At 30.4% G+C, this 19424-nt stretch overlaps 2 protein-coding genes and 1 long non-coding RNA gene across 6 annotated transcripts; all 3 read left to right on the top strand.

Moving 5' to 3' along the window:
• On the top strand, window positions 2359-3798 carry LOC104757582 (pinoresinol reductase 1-like). The gene is made up of 4 exons (XM_010480328.2): window positions 2359-2709; window positions 2820-3060; window positions 3139-3342; window positions 3490-3798. Exons 1-4 carry the CDS (start codon window positions 2359-2361, stop codon window positions 3648-3650), a joined length of 957 nt encoding a protein of 318 aa, XP_010478630.1. The 3' UTR covers window positions 3651-3798.
• LOC104757581 (pinoresinol reductase 1-like) lies at window positions 9956-11484 on the top strand. The gene is made up of 4 exons (XM_010480327.1): window positions 9956-10334; window positions 10536-10776; window positions 10867-11070; window positions 11215-11484. The coding sequence occupies exons 1-4, from the start codon at window positions 9984-9986 to the stop codon at window positions 11373-11375; spliced, it is 957 nt and encodes a 318-aa protein (XP_010478629.1). The 5' UTR covers window positions 9956-9983; the 3' UTR covers window positions 11376-11484.
• Window positions 13489-15106, top strand: LOC104757580. 4 transcript variants are annotated; one of them, XR_762476.2, is made up of 4 exons: window positions 13489-13850; window positions 14550-14609; window positions 14799-14899; window positions 15010-15106. It is a non-coding gene; the product is annotated as an uncharacterized LOC104757580 (long non-coding RNA). The 4 variants fall into 4 exon arrangements; XR_002036325.1 differs by having other exon boundaries at window positions 14346-14609; XR_762475.2 differs by having other exon boundaries at window positions 13489-14609.

The raw sequence follows: 19424 nt of genomic DNA, 5'->3' as shown, positions 1-19424 counted from the left end.
TTTTTTTTTCTTTACTGGTAAGAAATAAATTATGGAGAGAAAAATCTGCTCACGCTTACTTTACTTGTTGTCAAATTCCCAATAGAGAAGAGTTGGTGAATTGTTTTTTCTAAAGTCAAGACAAGTTATGTCATAAATAGTTCAAACTGTTTTGTCAAAAGTATGCTAGAAAGTAAAAATTAAACCCGGTTAATTAATCTCTGTTAAAGTATTAGCGAATACCACCAAAACATGTCGCGAGTTAGAACAATAATCGCTGTCAGAAAGGTCTATTGGAATCAACAGGTGTCGTGAGACCATTAGTTATAAATATAAGTAGTCAAATTATTGAGAGACTTAGGGTTCCACTTGTAATATCATATGTTTTCATATAGTATAAATTATAATTTACAAAGAAGTTTGTTTTAATTGTTAAAAACTTCAAAAAAAAAAAAATACGAATCGAGTTCACTTATAAATATAAGACTGGTGTTTTCGATAGTGGACTCGTTTTTTTAATATTTAGAAAACAAAATTTTAACAATAAAAATTACAAAGACTATAGATGAATTCAAATTTATAATTAATAACTTCAGCTGTAGTATTTTAATAGTATATAATGCTATAAAAATAAAAATAAAAATAATATATATTTAGAAATAAAAAACTTACATAAAATTTTAGTTATTTTATTATAGAATATACTACAGCGTTACATAATTTTAAAAACACAACATAATAAATTTTTTAATAGAGATGAGCTCTAACAAAATTAGTTTTAAAAATACTAAAAACATACATTAATATATCAACTTAGATATATATATATATATGTGTGTAATTTATATAGTTATTGATTTATGATATTAATAAGACCATATTTTTACATAATAATTCTATTTAAAAATATATTATCTTATTACTTCATCAAATTTTATTAATTTTTAATACTAGATTGATTTGGGACTGGAAAATGTTATTAATATTAATGTATAGTGTTAATTAATTAATTGAGTATTAATTTATAAGTTTTACTGTTCAATACACCCCCCTTAATACTATTCGAAATGGAGATCTTATTTACTAATTGTGGATTACCTAATATTAAAGGGGGTGTATTGAACAGGAGATTTGGTGGAATTTTAATATTTTAGAATTCTGAGAGATTTAAGTGTAATTTTAGGAGATTTGATTATTTGTTAGAGATTTCTAGAAATTTTGGAACTTTATTACTTGAGATTTGGTGAGATTTGGTGAGATTTGATTAATGAAGTTTAGGTGATTTTAGGATACTTCGGAGAGAAAAAAAAATGACATGAACACATGTTTTCTTCACAACCTGGAAAAAAACCACCATCAAAACTATAAGGGATGGAGACGTACATAGCTTAATGACTTTAGAGAACTTTATAACATCTCTCATATTTACACACGGCACATTATTCATACTTGTGCTGAACTTTATCTCTCATCCATTCTGGTGCCCTCATCAATATCAAAATGATCCAAGGATCTCATCAATATATAAATCTAATCCAAAAGCTAGCATCATTGTCAAGACACGATTGACATCATTTCAACGGAGCTTCTCTAGTACTATGACACCAGTTCTCATTGAAGTAACTCAAAATTAAATTTTTGAAAAGAGTACAAGGTGTGACCTTAGAAACTTGAATATTCGGGAGAGAGAGAGGGAGAGTGAGAGAAAGAGAGAGTATAGGAGTAAGTTGCAGAGATGGAGGAAATTTCTGCGATTGGTTTAAGTTTTTTTTTTTTTTTTTGGGTTTTGAAATCCCTCAAAGTTTCACCTTTAAGGTGTGATTTTGTTACTCATGTATTTCAACTCAAAATCTTTTTAAAAGTCTTCCAGAATCACTTACAATATCATTTTTTAAGAAATTGTGATATTTTGAATAACAGTGTATTTGTAATGAGATTTATAAATTATTGATTTAATAACAAGAGATTATGAATGATTTTAGATGATTTCTATAAATTCCAAATTCAATAACACAGGATTTCAAAAAAAATTTTAAAATCACCAATTAAATAACAGTAGATTAAAAATACCCCAAAATATTCTAAAATGTTAAGTTCAATACACCCCCTAAGTCATTAAAAAATAAGCAAAGGGTATATTTTGTTCACCTAATTATTCTTTTGAAAAATCCAGGTGAGAAAAGTATTAATAAAAAAATACATCTTTTTTTTATAGGCATTATATCAATTGTTGATATCTTTACTTATAATGCATACCACAATCCATTAGGTGTACAGACACACATATACATATGTATATAGACTTCCTGCCTATATAAATACACAACCAAGCGAGACTCGATCTACAAAAACATATAGATCGAAAGACAAATTAACAAAATGGGATCAGAAAGCAAATACGACGAGAAAACGCGTGTCTTGGTGGTGGGAGCGACTGGGTACATAGGGAAGAGGATAGTAAGGGCGTGTTTGGCTGAAGGTCACGAGACTTACGTTTTGCAGCGGCCGGAGATTGGTCTTGACGTCGAGAAAGTCCAACTCATTCTCTCTTTCAAGAAACTCGGCGCACGTATCGTTGAAGCTTCTTTCTCAGACCACCAGAGCCTCGTCTCCGCCGTGAAACTTGTTGACGTCGTTGTCTCCGCCATGTCCGGCGTTCACTTCCGTAGCCACAACATCCTTGTCCAACTCAAGCTCGTCGAAGCCATCAAAGAGGCTGGTAACGTTAAGGTATAAATGATTAAACGTAAAGGTTAAGATCTATTGGTTTTAATCTAAGACTGAAACAAATCGAAGATTATTTATTTCTTAACTTTATATGTAAAAATCAATATTTTCAGCGGTTTTTACCATCTGAGTTTGGTATGGATCCACCGCGTATGGGACACGCACTACCTCCCGGAAGAGAAACCTTCGACCAAAAAATGGAAGTGCGTCAGGCCATAGAGGCTGCCAGAATCCCATACACTTACGTTGTGGGTGCTTGCTTTGCCGCTTATTTTGCCGGGAACTTATCTCAGATGGTAACTTTACTTCCTCCAAAGGAAAAAGTTAATATCTACGGTGATGGAAATGTTAAAGGTAAATAAGAAAGTTCTTCGATCACTCTTTCAATATTAAATTTTATACCATTCAATTTTTAACCGTTTTATTGCATAGTGGTGTTTGCGGATGAGGATGATATCGCAAAATATACTGCAAAGACGCTAAATGATCCGCGGGCATTAAACAAAACCGTGAACATCAGACCTCCCGACAACGTTCTCACGCAGCTCGAATTAGTTCAGATATGGGAAAAGCTAACAGGAAATGAATTGGAGAAAACCAATATTTCTGCAGAAGACTTCCTTGCCAACATTGAACGTAAGTCTAATCATAATGCAACATATATATATATATATATATATATATATATATATATATATATAACTTAATGGGCAGCTTAAGGTCCATTTGGAAAATAAAGCCTATATATAAAAAACAAAATTGTTTCCTTGTAACATAATGTAGAAATGGAGATTCCACACCAAGCGGGGATAGGACATTTCTATCACATCTTCTACGAAGGATGTCTAACTGATCACGAAGTCGGAGAAGACGAAGAAGCTTCTTGTCTTTATCCGGACGTGAAGTACAAACGCATGTTTGATTACTTAAGAATGTTTCTCTGATTGATTTGATCAAATTATATCTAGCTATTCTAGATACAAATATCAAAAGTTTGACGATGTTTTATATTTATAATTGTTCTGTTATGCAAAAACTGAAAATATATATTCTTCATACAATAATAATATATCGTCCCTGTTTTTCTAATTAGTAATTTGATTTATCAGTAGAATGCAAACATAAAGATTAAAAGTAGTTGATCTATTTCTTTTTGTTATAATCCTACTATATTAATTGAGAAGTACAAATATGAAACTAACCTTAAAATGTGTAAAAAAATTACATTCAATTGTCATTAGAAAAATTTAATTAAATTAAATTAATCAATTAATTAAATAAATATAATTAATTAAAAATAAAAAAGCTGACAGATCAAAAATAAAAAAATCTAGAAAAATAAAAAAATCTATTCAAATCAAAATTAATTTGTACTTGAAAAAGTAAAAATTAACTGCTAATATAATAGAGTTTATTTTTTTCTTTAATTTTACATAGTCATGCTATTGATTTTAAATAATTATTAGTTTTAAAACAATATTTTCTCTCTCTAATAAATTATGGACGAAAATTACAAAATATTTTTTTAAAAATATAAACAAATCAGAATTTCAAAAACTAAGATTTTATATCCAAATAGTCAATATAATTAGTTTTAATGACAAGATTAATATTTTGTTAAAATTTCAAATTATGATTCTCACATCATCTTTATTTTATTTTATTTACAAATTGTTTGGAATTTTTATTTAATACTTATGATTAATAAAATGCAGATTTTTTTCTACATATATGTTGTGATTTGAACTTTTAAAAACAATGATATATTACTCGATCTATGAAAAATAAAATGTATGTTTTAACTTTCACATTGGCGGATTGGTAAAACTAAATTTATATAGCTGATAAATTAATAAATTTTATTTGTTCATAACTGTAAATTAAAATTACTACTTCATATTTCACAAAATAATGATGCAAATACAACAAACAAACAATACAAAACTGTAATATATATAAGTCAAAAATAAAATACTATAATATTCTATTAGTATTCAAAAAAACATATATAGATTTCCAGAATAATTAAAAATAAATATTATCTCAAACAAATTTTTTTTTTAAAATATAACATTAACTTTATTATTCTATTATAATTTTTTTAAAAAATATTGATCCGTGCTTTAAGCACGGGATATTGCCTAGTTAACAGTAACAACCAATACAAGAACAACAATACATGGAGTTGATAACTCTATTGATACATTGGTCTCATCAGGTCTTATTACACGAACCTAATAGTCATCTTCCACTTAAAACTTTGAGAATTTGAAGTTATTCACAGGCTTTGTGTTTGGACGATAGTCAAAACTCAATTTTTCTTTGGCCAGAGTCTAATGATAGCTCCGCTCTAATATCTTCAGGAAATTCGTACACATCCTGACCGCCAACACGAACATGAACAGTATGATATTTGTGGTTCAACAAGATTTAAATGACTTAGCTGGCCTGGTGGCTGAAACTCCATGCTTCTCTCTAAAGCCTAAACCTTCACAAACTGAAACGGAGACTTTCACCACCACTGTCTATTTTTCCCTACTACCAGGGAGATACTCTTTCAACACGCCAACATCGCGATAAATCCTAGCTAAAACAGCCATAGCCAACCTAACTCCCTCAGCAAGCTGAATCTCAACCGTAAAACACTTCTCAACAACACATCACCACAATTGGAGAAAACGATATGTGAGAACCTCAAAACCATAAAACGTTAAGTTCATCATGTTTTTTCATCCATAAGCTAACACCACATTTCTTCTCCAAATTGAAACAATCGGACCCTTTTTTTTTTGTAATACCATAATATCTAGTCATCTCATACTCAATAACAAACTAACCTCAATCAATACAATCAGTGGATAACATTCAACAACATAAACCATTATTATTAAAAGAATAAATCAAATAAATGAATAACCAGGAACCTAAACATCCGTTCTAGTTAACAACATTTCATTCTAGCACCCTAATAGAAGCATAAAACAAACAACCGAGCCTCTAAAACATCTTCCTCTTTATCGCCTTGATTCCACGATCACACTTTGCTTTTACCTGCATCACAACACAAAAAAATGTATGAGTATTTCTGGCAATCCTCTCATATATTGAGTTATACACACAAGCAATAAGATCTCCACATGCATAAAACAACAATCATAAATTAAACCAGGAAAAAAACAAACATTCAGCCGCCTGTTGAGTGTTGGTGGCGGCTGACACCCCACCTTGATAACCCGAAATCCTAGTTGATGTCAACCGACACTCACCAAAGCCCTCGCGCTAACACGCTTTGGTGTCAACTGACACCCTCCTAGTGTCGATCGACATCGACCAGCAGAATTGTTCTCCTCAAAGCTGAAGGTCTGATTTCCGCCCTCCACTGCCTCCAATGCGACCAAGACTCTCCCAAAGGCCAACACAAGCCATAGGAACCGCTAATCGCACAAAACAAGCCAGAGAAACAATCAACCAAGTCACAGAATCACAGAAACAGAGATCTCAGCTTAGATAAACCATAATCATGCACTCACCTTTGCAAAACAGAGAGACTGACACCACAAACGTCCAGAAATGACACCATAGTAAGCTCCCTTCACGTTATGAATCTTAGATCTCCAACCACAAGCACATATCTCACAAGAACAGGCACATACTTCACAGGAAACTCACATAAACTTTTTAAAAACTTTTCTCTCTTTAGCACAAGGTAAAATCGACTGAACTTAAGTCAAGGCATCGAAAAATCTATTATACCCGAACCCTAGGATTTTCGAAACTCAAAACGCAACCAACCGAGTGTTTCACGTAAGTTGGCCCACAGATAACTTGTTGGTATCGACCTACACCTACCCACCCTCAAAACCAAGAATTTGGTTCACAACAGTTACACACATTCACTTCAATTTCATCTTACAAATTTCAAAAAGAAAGTTATCATTACAAACAATGATTACTTCATAAAACACAGAATTAGATAACAACAAACACATATAGGGTAGGATGAAACAATGTAAATAAATTTATTATGGATAAAATAAAAATAATAAAATAAATTTTTATTTATAATTTTAATTATTTTACAGAAAATATGTTTGACTCGTAAAAAATTTGAATGTGGTAAAAAATTTGGTGAAAAAAACATTGATGAGTTATTACTAATTATTGCGGAAATATGTTTTTTAAGATTTTGAAAATCAAAATATATTCTGTCGAGTAATATAACGATTTAACATGTTTCTTGTCTTGATGGACCAATATCTACAAAGGATCGCATTCACCGATACAGTGCATCCTTCTTTTATTGATACTAGGTAATATCCCGCGCATATGCACGGGTTATTGTATTAGTTATGTTAATTTATTTTAATTTATATAATAATTATAAATTATGAATTTTCTGAGAAGACTTTTTAATAAAGTTTTTTAAAATGGTATTTCTGAAAAGTGGTAATGAAAAATATATATTTTTGAAATTCTCCCTCAAAATACATATATAACAAATAAATTTCTTAAATGTGAATAATACACTTAATTTATTCAAATCATACAGTATGAAAATATACCACTTATTTAAAAGATATTTTTAATGATAAAAATAAAATTTACTATGATATTCAAAATTTACTTAAAATATTTAATAATTAAATTCCAAAATTATTTTTAAGTGTCAATTAGATATATTTCCTATAAAATCAATGAAATGCAATAAAATCCCAAAGATTAATTTAATTTTAAATTTCTTTTATATTCACCTTACTTTAAGCTATATGGCTAGGCTAAATTTTAATGATTTCTTGTTTGTAGTAAAATTTTGGAAATTGAATATCAATTTTTTTTATAGAAAATAATTAATTACAAATTTTGAATTAAATATTATAATGATCTTTATATAATTATATTTTGGATTACAAGAAATAAATATAATGATGAGTATATAAAAAATGTATTACAAATTTTTTGGACGTAAAGAGAGTTAAAAAAATTGATTTAATAAAAAGACAAAGAAGGAATGAGGAAATACATAAAAACAAAGGAAAAAACTGAGCAAAATATAAGATAAATCTAACAAAATATATAATCATATTCTCACCATGAGTTTTGAACCCATGCAAGAACATAAACAAAACAAAGAAAATATTTAGAATTTAAGATATGATGGATGATGATGTGAGAATGGTTATTCATAGGATTTCATGGGATGAAAGTTACATTTCTAAATTAATTTAATTAGAGGAGTTACAATTATAATTTATTGTATGCTTGAATGACAATGAATGGAAAAATAGTCAATTCATAATTTATGTAATTTCAGTTACAATTTAATAGTAAAACGTGGATTTAAAGTATAGATTAATGTACATTATTACATTTTTATTTAATTAAAAATAAATATATTTTTTTTAGAAATTAAATGTTAAATGGACCAAGAGAGAGTGAAACCTTATAAAATCATATGAATGCAATAAAGAATCCCAAAGATTAATTTAATTTTTAATCTCTTTTATATTTTCCTTAATTTAAGCTATATTGCTAGGTTAAATTCTAATGATTCCCTCTTTGTAGTAAAATTTTAGAAATGGAATATCAAATTGTTTTTCTATATACAGAAAATTACTAAATTACAAAATTTTGAATTAAATAAACATTATAATGATCTTTATATAATTATATTTTGGATCACAAAAACTAAATATAATGATGAGTATACAAAAAAATGTATTACAAATTTTTAGGAGGTAAGACAAAGTTAAAAAAATTGATTTACTAATTCTATTTTAATAGTTTATTTTGTTAAAACATTGCATACTTTTAAAAATAAAATAAATATACATGAATGAAGATGATTTCTTTAGCTTGATTCCCTCATTGGGCTTTGATTGAATTAGCATTGTTGAATCTTCATCGATAATTGTTTTTTATAGTCACCAAAATTTTATTATACATATGTAATTGAAAACTAAAAATAAGAATAAGACAAAGAAAGAAAGAAGAAATACATAAAAAACAAATATTGAACAAAATAGATAAATCAAACAAAATATATAATCACACTCTTACCAGGAGTTTTGAACTCATGCAAGAACATAAACAAAACAAATAAAATATTTAGAATTTAAGGTATGGTGGATGATGATGTGAGAATGGTTATTTTTAGGATTTCAAAGGATGGAAGTTACATTTCTAAAATATTTTATTATACATATGTAATTGAAAATTAAAAATAATAAGAAAACAAAGAATGAAGGAAGAAATACATAAAAAAAAAAAAATTGAACAAAATATAAGATAAATCTAAGAAAGTATATAATCACACTCTTATCATAAATTTTGAACCAATGCAAGAACATAAACAAAACAAAGAAAATATTTAGAATTTGAGATATGGTGGATGATAATGTGAGAGTGATTATTTATAGGACTTTAAGGGATGAAAATTAAATTTCTAAAATAAATTAATTAGAGAAGTTACAATTAAGTGTGTTTGAATGAAAATGAATGGAAAAATAGTCAATTCATTTCAGTTACAGTTTAGTAGTAAAGTGTGGATTTAAAGTATAGATTAATGTACATTATTACACTTTTATTTAATGAAAAATAAATATTATTTTTTTAAAAATAAAATGTAAAATGAACCAATAAAGAGAGAGTGAAACCTTACTTTTTATATATATGATTTCATAATTTTGATTTCACCCACTATCACCCACTATCTTCTTTTTATGTAATCTCATGTTTCTCGCTTCGGAAAAAAATGCACCTTTTTAATTAACACATTTTCATTTGATTCCAATACCCATTTATTATATACATTTGACCGGAAATTCGTATATATTGTCGTGTAAATATTAGTCGGAGTTAATTGTAGTTTAGTAGTGATCTAGCTACATAATTTGTAATATGGAGAACAACCCTTGAGCAAAATTTTTTGTCAAGATTTTGTGACGAACCATTTACATTTAGAGTTGGTAAACATTACAAATGCAACGTTACATTTACATTTAACGATCAACAAATTTAACTGAAAAAGTATCGAGAAAAAAAAATACGGTATATATTCTTTGATAGGTATCATTTCAATTTTTTAACTGTCGACATCTTTACTTCAAATGCATTACGTGTACACACAGACACTCAATCACTCATTTTTGTTTGGTAGAAACTCAATCACTCATTATATGTAGACAGTAACATATAGACTACTCCCTGCATATATAAATACACAATGAGGCGGGGCTCTTTCTACACAAGAAAAACATATAGATCGGAAAACAAACAAAATGGGGTCAGAGAGCAAGCAGGGTGAGAAAACGCGTGTTTTGGTGGTGGGAGCGACTGGGTACATAGGGAAGAGTATAGTAAGGGCTTGTTTGGCTGAAGGTCATGAGACTTACGTTTTGCAGCGGCCGGAGATTGGTGTCGACGTCGAGAAAGTCCAACTCCTTCTCTCTTTTAAAAAACTCGGCGCACGTATCGTTGAAGCTTCTTTCTCCGACCACCAGAGCCTCGTCTCCGCCGTGAAACTTGTTGACGTCGTTGTCTCCGCCATGTCCGGCGTTCACATCCGTAGCCATAGCATCCTTTTCCAGCTTAAGCTCGTCGAAGCCATCAAAGAGGCTGGTAACGTTAAGGTATAAATAAAGTAGAGGTTAAGATTATATTGGTTTAAAAAAAAAAAAAAAAAAATTTATATTGGTTTAATTAGAAACTTGTGAGGTCAATCTATAGAAACTAGCTTAAATTTTATAATTCCTATCATGAAGTCTAATTCCCTCAAAAATCTTTAATATTCATATGAATTTGAATATAATAATTATATAATTTATTTTCAGCGGTTTTTACCATCTGAATTTGGTATGGATCCACCACGTATGGGACATGCACTACCGCCTGGAAGAGAAACATTCGACCAAAAAATGGAAGTGCGTAAGGCTATAGAGGCTGCCGGAATCCAATACACTTACGTTGTGGGTGCTTGCTTTGCCGGTTACATGGCCGGGGGATTGTGTCAGATGGTAGCTTTACTTCCTCCAAAGAAAAAGATTAATATTTATGGTGATGGAAATGTTAAAGGTAAAAAAATTATTTTGACTACTCTCGTTCAAACTTTTCTCCCTCATTGTAGTTTTAAACCAATCAATTTTAAGCGTTTTTATTTCATAGTGGTGTTCGCGGATGAAGATGATATTGCAAAATATACCGCAAAGACGTTAAACGATCCACGGACATTAAACAAAACGGTGAGTATCAGACCTCCCGACAATGTTCTCACGCAGCTCGAATTAGTTCAGATATGGGAAAAGCTAACCGGAAATGAATTGGAGAAAACCAATATTGCTGCACAAGACTTCCTTGCCAACATTGAACGTAAGTCCTATTCATAGTGTAACGTAGTTTGACTAGTTTACACCATTTTCGGCAATATAGACATTAATGGGCCAGGCTTTAGATTCATTTGTTAAATAAAGCCCATAAGTTTTATTTGATTTCCTTTACATGTATGTTGTGTAGAAATGGAGATTCCACAGCAAGCGGCGATAGGACATTTCTATCACATTTTCTACGAAGGATGTCTCACTGATCACGAAGTCGGAGAAGAAGAAGAAGCTATTAGTCTTTATCCGGAGGTGATGTACAAACGAATGGATGATTACTTAAGAATGTACCTCTAATTAATATGACCAAATTTTACAATTATCAAAAGTTGATATGTTTTATATTCATATATGTTCTGTTACCTGAAAGTTTATAAATATCTTCTTCATGAAATATAAATATACCCTTCCTGTTTTTCTAATAATTAACTTTTCAATAGAACGCAAAAATAAAGATCGAAATAGTTGATATAGCAATTTATTTTTGCTATTAACAAGCAACAACCAACACAAGAACAACAACACATGGAGTTGATAACTCTAGTGATTGTAATCCTTTTAAAAATAAGAAAAAATATTTTGGCAACTAATTGAGCTTTGTACTTAAATATTGTAATCGCCGTCAAAAGATAAATAAATAAAGTATTGTAATCTTTTGTGGACAACAACGCACGAGACTATAAATTTTTGGAGGGAATAAAAAGACAAGATAAACAAGATGCTGACAGAATTGGAGTGTGTCATCACTGAATCACGGGAATTTGACATCTCTCTATTCCAAAATTATTAAAATTCTTTTGATGGATATTTTTTTTGTTAACTAAAAGAGTAAATCCCTAGACCTATGGACGGATTCCATATTAATCTTTGGGAATATTGTTGAATATGCCATAAACAGTAACAAACATTGTAAGGAATGCTATTTTCAATAAAACATTTTCTAAAATACTATGAGGTCCACTCTGATCTATTAAAAATGACAAAACTATCTTTNTTTTTTTTTTTTTTTTTTTTTTTCTCATTTATCTCCTTTCCCTTTTCATTTTTCTTTCATCTATCTTTCTTCTAGTCTCTTCTCTCGACCTTTCATCTCTCTCTCTCTCTTTCTCTCTCTTTTCTTGTCTCTTCTTTCTTTCTTCCAAACAAAGAAATTCTTTCAAAATCACCACTTCCATCTCACCTGCATGCCTTCACCGTGGATGAACAAAGTGTATTGTTTGTTCTGGAGATACTCCTCTCAAGGTTGAGTATGCTATTTCTCAATTTTGAGTTTCTTATGTTTATTTCATTCTCTATATAACTTTAATGGATCACATTTGATATCTGAACCAATTTTTTTTTTCTGATGGACCAGATCTGATAGACTAAATATGCTTGAAGGCTGAGTATGATATTTTTCAATTAGACCAGTACATGCGTCAGCAGGACTGCAGGATAGAGAAAATAGTTTCATATTGAAAGACAAGTATTGTCTACCAATCATATATTGTCTACTAAGAGAGCGAAGGACATAAATTGGGATGGACAAGTGTGTAAACAAAACGGATATGGTCTACTAAAGAGACCGAAGGACATAAACGTGGTTGACAAAAACTTGTTTGGGTGTTTAATTTGGTCCACTGAAGGCACAATAAGATCGGTACATGCATCAGTAGACATGCAGGTAGACAAGTTGAGTCCAACTAAGTGGATCTGGTCCACTTAAGAGATTGAAGGACAAATTTTGGATGGACTAATCTTGCAGGCGTTGGATCTAGTCCACCCGAGGTTCATCATGTGTGTATTAAGTGCCACAAAATTTGTCTTTGTTTTAAAACGCACGTCACTTGTCTAATTCTTTTTTTTTTTTAATTTTTTCTTCTTTAATTCAAGGGTAGAAATGTCTTTTCTCTTGTGGTATAAATTAGAAAGTGGCATTTCTAAGAAGGAAAAGCTAAAAGTAGCATTTCTCATAACTTTAATTTTAAAAGTGGTATTTCTCACTAAATTCCCTTAATCTTTCTGAGAGAAGGGTATCTTACAGGTAGGGTCCTCCTAGATATGCAAATAGGCTGTAAGTAACAGGTCCATACCCATGTGACCAAAAGGATAAAGCTGAGCAATTCTCTGCGCTTGGGGAGAATTCTTAGCCTAGATTAACAGGGCGACTCTTCCACCAAGCCAAGAACCACTAGCCCATTAGAAAAAATGTGTTATATAGTTACGTAATTTTGCTAGTAAAAAATTAATAACAAATAATATCTACTATTACAATTTAGTGACAAAATTTAAATTAATAGATATTGTAGGTAATTAGTTACTAAATGTAGCTAAATAATGATAAATAGTAACATATATAATTTGTAGCAAAAATGCTACATATTTTGTAACATATATAATTGATAGCAATTGTTGTTTGGAAACTAAAGAAGCAACACTTAGAAAAATTAAGTAACACTTTCCTTTATTATATTGTTTGGAGACAGACATAAAAAAAAAAAAGTTTAGACCCGAAAAAAAAAACTTTGCAGATCTCTTCTCCTCTCTGTCGTTGATGTCTGACCTACTCTTCCACCTTCTTCGCCGGTATGGCTGAACCGCGCTCCCCCACCCTCATACTCCTCGTCCACCTCCTCCGTCTCTCTTTCATTCGACCCAGCTAACCCAAACCCTAAATCACCTTCAATCGAATCTACGTGCCTATCTTGCCTATAAGACTAGAATTGAAGATTCATTCTCTTCGTGGTTTCAACAAGCCTAAATGAATTCAATGTGGCAATGTCTCTCGTTTTGGTTAAGCCTCTTTCTCTCTTGCGATGGTGAATTCTGTTCGTGTTTAATCTGATAGGGGGTTAATTTAGGGTTTATTCGGGTTTGAATTTGGTGTTGTTTAATTTTTTTTTTTTTTTTTTTGAATTGTGCTGGATTTGTGAATTTTGTTATGGGGTTTGGATTATGTTTGAATTATTATTCTGCTTAAGAGTATTTTGTTTAATCGCTCACAAATTCAGCTTATAAATGACTTAATTATATGTTAGTTATCATATCTTTTGATTTTGTTTCTTCGTATCGGGTGAATTAGGAATAGAGACAGCAAACTTAGGTTTATTTTTTGTTCTTCTGTTTTAAGATTCTGTGTTTTGCTATTTTTGAGAGGTTGACTTTTGGTTTGTTTGTCTTCTCGATTTCCTATCCCTTTTATCTCGATCTCTAATCTCATATTGAAATTGTTATCAAACCATGTGTTTCTAATAGCTGATAATCTGAATTCATTGGATGTTGGAACAGAACATTCATTATTGTTCTTTGTTGCAAATAGTGTATCTGATTTTAACGAGAAGAGGTAAATTAAACATTCATTTTTGGTCCTTGTTAAACTTTTCTTAAATTGGCAAGTAAAAACAATTTGCAGGTCTGCTAAAGCTTTGTAGTTTAGCTGTGCTTGTTTGTTTTTAGCTGCTAAATTTGAAGAGATATCCGTTTCTCTCTCAGGAACCACGGTTAGAGTCTAAGCCTCTCTCACATGCGTTAAGAGAAGACAGAACATCCCAGGTGCGTTTCTGAGCAGCTCCACTGTCCTAAAAGCTGGAATCAGTCACAAAATTATTAACTTTCTAGTCTCTTATTTGTAATGTCCATTTCCTCTTCTAAACACACCAGTTTGAATTCATTCGACCTATGAGTTTTGTGAATGATGTAACCTAAACACACACCAGTTCTTACAAATGTTTTTGGATGTAGGAAGTTGCTACTTTTGGGACTGTAAGTCGTCCTTAAGTATTCTTGTGAGACTGAGTTTCTCGATAAATTGGAGATGGTGAGTATTGATGGCTGCAAGAAAGGTAACTAACTTCTCTCAATGGGGTCTGATGTTTACTTGTTTAGTTGTTGGTCAAATTTCTTGTGATATTGTTCTTATTACTAGAGGCTAAAGTTTTGAAAATATATGCAGGTCAAGTTCAGTTTATTTCAGTTTCCAGTGGGTGGTATTCACAGGCAACTCAAGTGCACATGGTAGAGTTGGTGCCACCGCTGCCGTCTGCTGCTTCAATCCTTCATCCTTGAGTTCTTGACTGTCGAGGTTCTTGAGTTAGCTGGAAACGCTAGCAAATATCTGAAAGTGAAGAGTATAGCTCCATGGCCTTTGCAGTTGGTCATGAGAGGATGTGGGAATGATAAGTTTAGGACATGATTTTGTGTTTTTGTTTATGAATTGGTTTGATGGTTACATGTTCTCTTCTAGAGTCCATGTTTGTAGTTCACTTTGTATGTTTTTTTAATGGAAAAGAATTTGTAATTTATGATTTTTTNTTCAAGTGCTCATGGTAGAGTTGGTGCCACCGCTGCCGTCTGCTGCTTCAATCCTCGAGTACTTGACTGCAGAGGTTCTTGAGTTAGCTGGAAACGCTAGCAAAGATCTGAAAGTGAAGAGTATAACTTCATGGCATTTGCAGTTGGCCATCAGAGGAATGTGGGAATGATAAGTTTAGGACATGATTTTGTGTTTTGTTTATGACTTGGTTTGATGGTTTCATGTTTTCTTCTAGAGTTCATGTTTGTAATGTGTTCACTTTGTATGCTTTTTTTTAAATGGAAAAAAATTGTAATTTATGATTTTTTTTGTTGGCTTTAGATCTTTAGTAATCTATCAATTGATTATTGTTATAATAGGTGTACAATTTGACAGAATAAATGTAAAAAAAATTATGACAAGTAACTGTGTAGCTTGTTGTGAGTATATTAGTCACCAAAATTTTGTGGCTTTTTGTATATAGTCGCTACTAATATCTCTGACGCAAATTGTAACAAATGGTGGTAGATAAATATAACAATTAGTATCAATTTGCGACATAGTAATTTGTATCTAATTTGTAGCAATTTGCGACAATTTGTTACGAAGAAGAATTTTGCGACGACCAAATAGTTACAAAATTTTTTTGTCTCAAAACTGTAACAAATTTTATTTAGCTACGCAAAACGTATCATACCTACACAATACAATTTTACTAGTGGCCCACCACCTCATGGTTAAAATTGGCTTGCCATCATTCTACACAGAAGAAAAAAAAACTCAAATGCTTGATAATAATCATTGCGACTGCATATTGTCGAATAAAAACAGATAATATTAGTATCCTTTGCCCTCTGGTTTACGAAATCTGTACTAATAACAATGTACTACTACGTCACATTTTTCTTATAATCGTAATTCTGACACGAACTAATCAGTGTTTGGTTAAGTCGTAAAGTCAATTTATTTTGTTGTGGATAGAAAGTAAATTAAGTATTTATATTTCTTTAAAGCATAACAATGGCATTACAAGCAATGGAATGCCCGCAATGGATTAGATGTAGCATAATGGCTATTGCCGACGAATGGATCAACGTGGATGAGCGCATCAAGGCATGTTACTAATCCCAAAACCTTACGCGAAAGCAATTATTAGTTTTTATAAAGATACACTCTGACATAATTTGTTTTTCTCTTCCTGATCAAACGTATAGAATTTTATAACACCTTATGATATCACATTCTAAATTAATTATCTAGTCATATAATAGATTGGTCAAACATTAATATCTAAACTGCTATTCATGTAAATCTATTGTTTGTAGATGGAAATGTAAATTGTTTAATTAGCCATGATTATACATGTGATGTTTAAAACTTAAAAACATCAATTAGGAATCATAATGTCCTTTCCTAGTTAACCACTTCCGTTCCGTGACAACCTAAAAGACTTCACACAGATCATACTCTTTTAATAATACCCCTTAATTACGCTTGCTAATTTCTTAATATATACTGTATTTTCTAATCCCCCATTAATATATGCAAAAACGTGATACGCAGTGGTTGAGACAAAAAAAAGAAAGGTGATACGCAGTTTATAGTTCAAAGTTTCTCTTACAATATTTACATAAATATAGGCCCTGATTGGTACAAAACTTTTAATATTTTTTAAAAAATTAAAGTTTTGAAAACTATTTATTTGCTAATCATGCTTTTTTGATTTTAATTTTTTTTAAAGCTTTGTAAGTCATTTTTTTTTCCTTCTTTGTTTTCTCAAAATTTTTAAAACGTCAAAACCATACTTTAAAATTAAAAAAATATAAAATTTTATTTTTTTCTCCCCCATTATACTTAAAAGCTCTCGAAAAGTTTATATATAAATTTTACATAAATTATTTTTACACATTAGTTATTCTTATTTTTTTTCTCCTTCTTTTAAGATCCATTTTAATAATAATTATTTTTATTTTTATTATCATCATTTTAATATATTTTAATAATAAAAGTAACATCTTCCGTTTTAAAAGTATTTGTTACCAATCAAATTTTAACAGTTAAAGTTTCTACAGTCAAAGTATCTACAGCCAAATTCTCTACAGCTAAAATTTTAAAGTTAAAGTCTTTACAGCCATAAGTAACAGCAGTTACCAATCGGGGCCATAATCTTTTACGTACATTGATGTAAGAAAAAAAAAAGTATTGGTAATTGACTTTCTATTTTGATGAACAAATAAAATTACAAAAAGGATAACAAAACAGAATAAAGAAGCCAGCAAATATAAAATTATTATGAAATATAATTGTGATTAATCCATCACAAGACACATGGCATAACACTTGTCTATGTAATATTCGAAGTGTTAACATTTGTCATTATATCTCTCCACTTGTCATTACCACAACTAATAGGTAGTGACTCATGTGTTTTGTAGTACACTATAAATAAAAGGTTGTGTAAGAAGAGTTAGTAATACATAAGTTCTTTGATCAAAAACTTCCCAAACTCTCTCCCTTTCTCGTGGCCTCTCTTCTCTCCCTCTCTCTCTTTGTTATTTCTTGTTTACTTTACAAAGTATTACAAACATAAGTTAAATGTATTTTGGTTATAATTCACAACACGTTATCAGCACGATGTCTTTACTGCTGGAGCTTTTACGAGGTAAGTAAATTCATATTGTTTCGGTTTATATTTATAAAACATAAATATTATAGACATTGTGAAATTATACATTTTTCTGGATTAATCGTCATAAGTTGTAGGCGTTGCCTCTTTAACGATCAAATCTATAGCTAAATGCCTAAATCATATCCGGATAGATCGTTAGATATATGGTAGGCTTTGCCTCCTTCCAGATCTAACAAAAGACTATGTCTTTTCCGGAAAGATTGTTAAAAATGACAGGCTATGCCTCCTATACGATCAATATAAGGCTATGTCATTTCCGGACTGATCGTTATACATATAGAGGTTCTGCCTCATTAATGATCAAATAAAAAGCTTTGTCTTTTATGGATTGATCATTATATATGATAGGCTCTGCCTACAATCAAAGAAAAGTTATGTCTATTAAATTCTTATATATAAGACTATAGCTCTTAATATTATATGTTTGTTTATTTAATTTTATTTATTCGTAAAGAATAATTATATGTGTTATATAAGATTTAAAGACAATGAAATGTCTTTAATCAAAAATATATTTCTCTTATGAGAATATATTAAGCACATGTCAATATATTTTAGACAGTGCAAAAAATAATTGGATCTAGATGAGCTAGTCTCTCGATTTCCAAAGACATCAGATTCATAATTATCGATGTCTAGTGTTCTCCAAAGTCTCAAAGAAACTCACAGAGTTATAAAGATATTTTGTCTTAATAAAATTATTATGTAGAGACTATAAATAAATATGGTATTGCAAGATCGACCATATTGGAGACATGCATATATATAATTATATCATTCCAAAACAAAGATGGCAAAATAATATTAAATATGAAATATTCTAATGCTTCAAGTATAGCATTACCGATCAAGCCATCCCGGTCAATCAGTGATATTAAAAATTATTGAGAATTTGTTCAAAGGAACAAAAGTTCTTTCAAAAGTATTGCATGTCCCCATTCACATTTCAAGAGGTTGTAAGCATTGCACTTCATTCATATTTCAGGTAACATCTAATTTATGTTGAATTTATTTAAGTTTATTTAAATTCATTTAAATTTCTATTTATTGTTTATGGATTTGATGGTTATATACCTCCTCCTTAAATATGCAGTAGGCTATGCCTCCATAATCATATATTGTTGGTCCATTCACCATCCTTTTGGATTAACAAGCTCATTGTATATATATGATGGTTTGATTTCCTTAATAAATCTCCAAATTAAACCCCAAATATAACTGATCTAAAAATAAGATTCGATTAAAGGTGAATGGACATAAAAGTCATCATCTTGAGAGGGGATAATACTAATCTCACATCTTATAAGGATCTAAGATAATAGACATAACCAAAATCGGTATGTTATTGATCCTAAAGTGGGATTCAGTACGAGATGATTGAACTCCA

Source organism: Camelina sativa, chromosome 17 (assembly GCF_000633955.1).
Source record: "Camelina sativa cultivar DH55 chromosome 17, Cs, whole genome shotgun sequence".
Taxonomy (NCBI): Eukaryota; Viridiplantae; Streptophyta; class Magnoliopsida; order Brassicales; family Brassicaceae; genus Camelina; species Camelina sativa.
This window is presented reverse-complemented; position numbering and strand designations above follow the sequence as displayed.

Bases quoted from the DNA above. Each gene is read 5' to 3' on its own strand.
- LOC104757582 (XM_010480328.2), top strand. From the start codon at position 2,359: ATGGGATCAGAAAGCAAATACGACGAGAAAACGCGTGTCTTGGTGGTG. The intron at 2,710-2,819 runs GTATAAATGATT...CAATATTTTCAG, and splicing joins AAGAGGCTGGTAACGTTAAG to CGGTTTTTACCATCTGAGTT. The intron at 3,343-3,489 runs GTAAGTCTAATC...AACATAATGTAG, and splicing joins CTTCCTTGCCAACATTGAAC to AAATGGAGATTCCACACCAA.
- LOC104757581 (XM_010480327.1), top strand. From the start codon at position 9,984: ATGGGGTCAGAGAGCAAGCAGGGTGAGAAAACGCGTGTTTTGGTGGTG. The intron at 10,335-10,535 runs GTATAAATAAAG...ATTTATTTTCAG, and splicing joins AAGAGGCTGGTAACGTTAAG to CGGTTTTTACCATCTGAATT. The intron at 11,071-11,214 runs GTAAGTCCTATT...TATGTTGTGTAG, and splicing joins CTTCCTTGCCAACATTGAAC to AAATGGAGATTCCACAGCAA.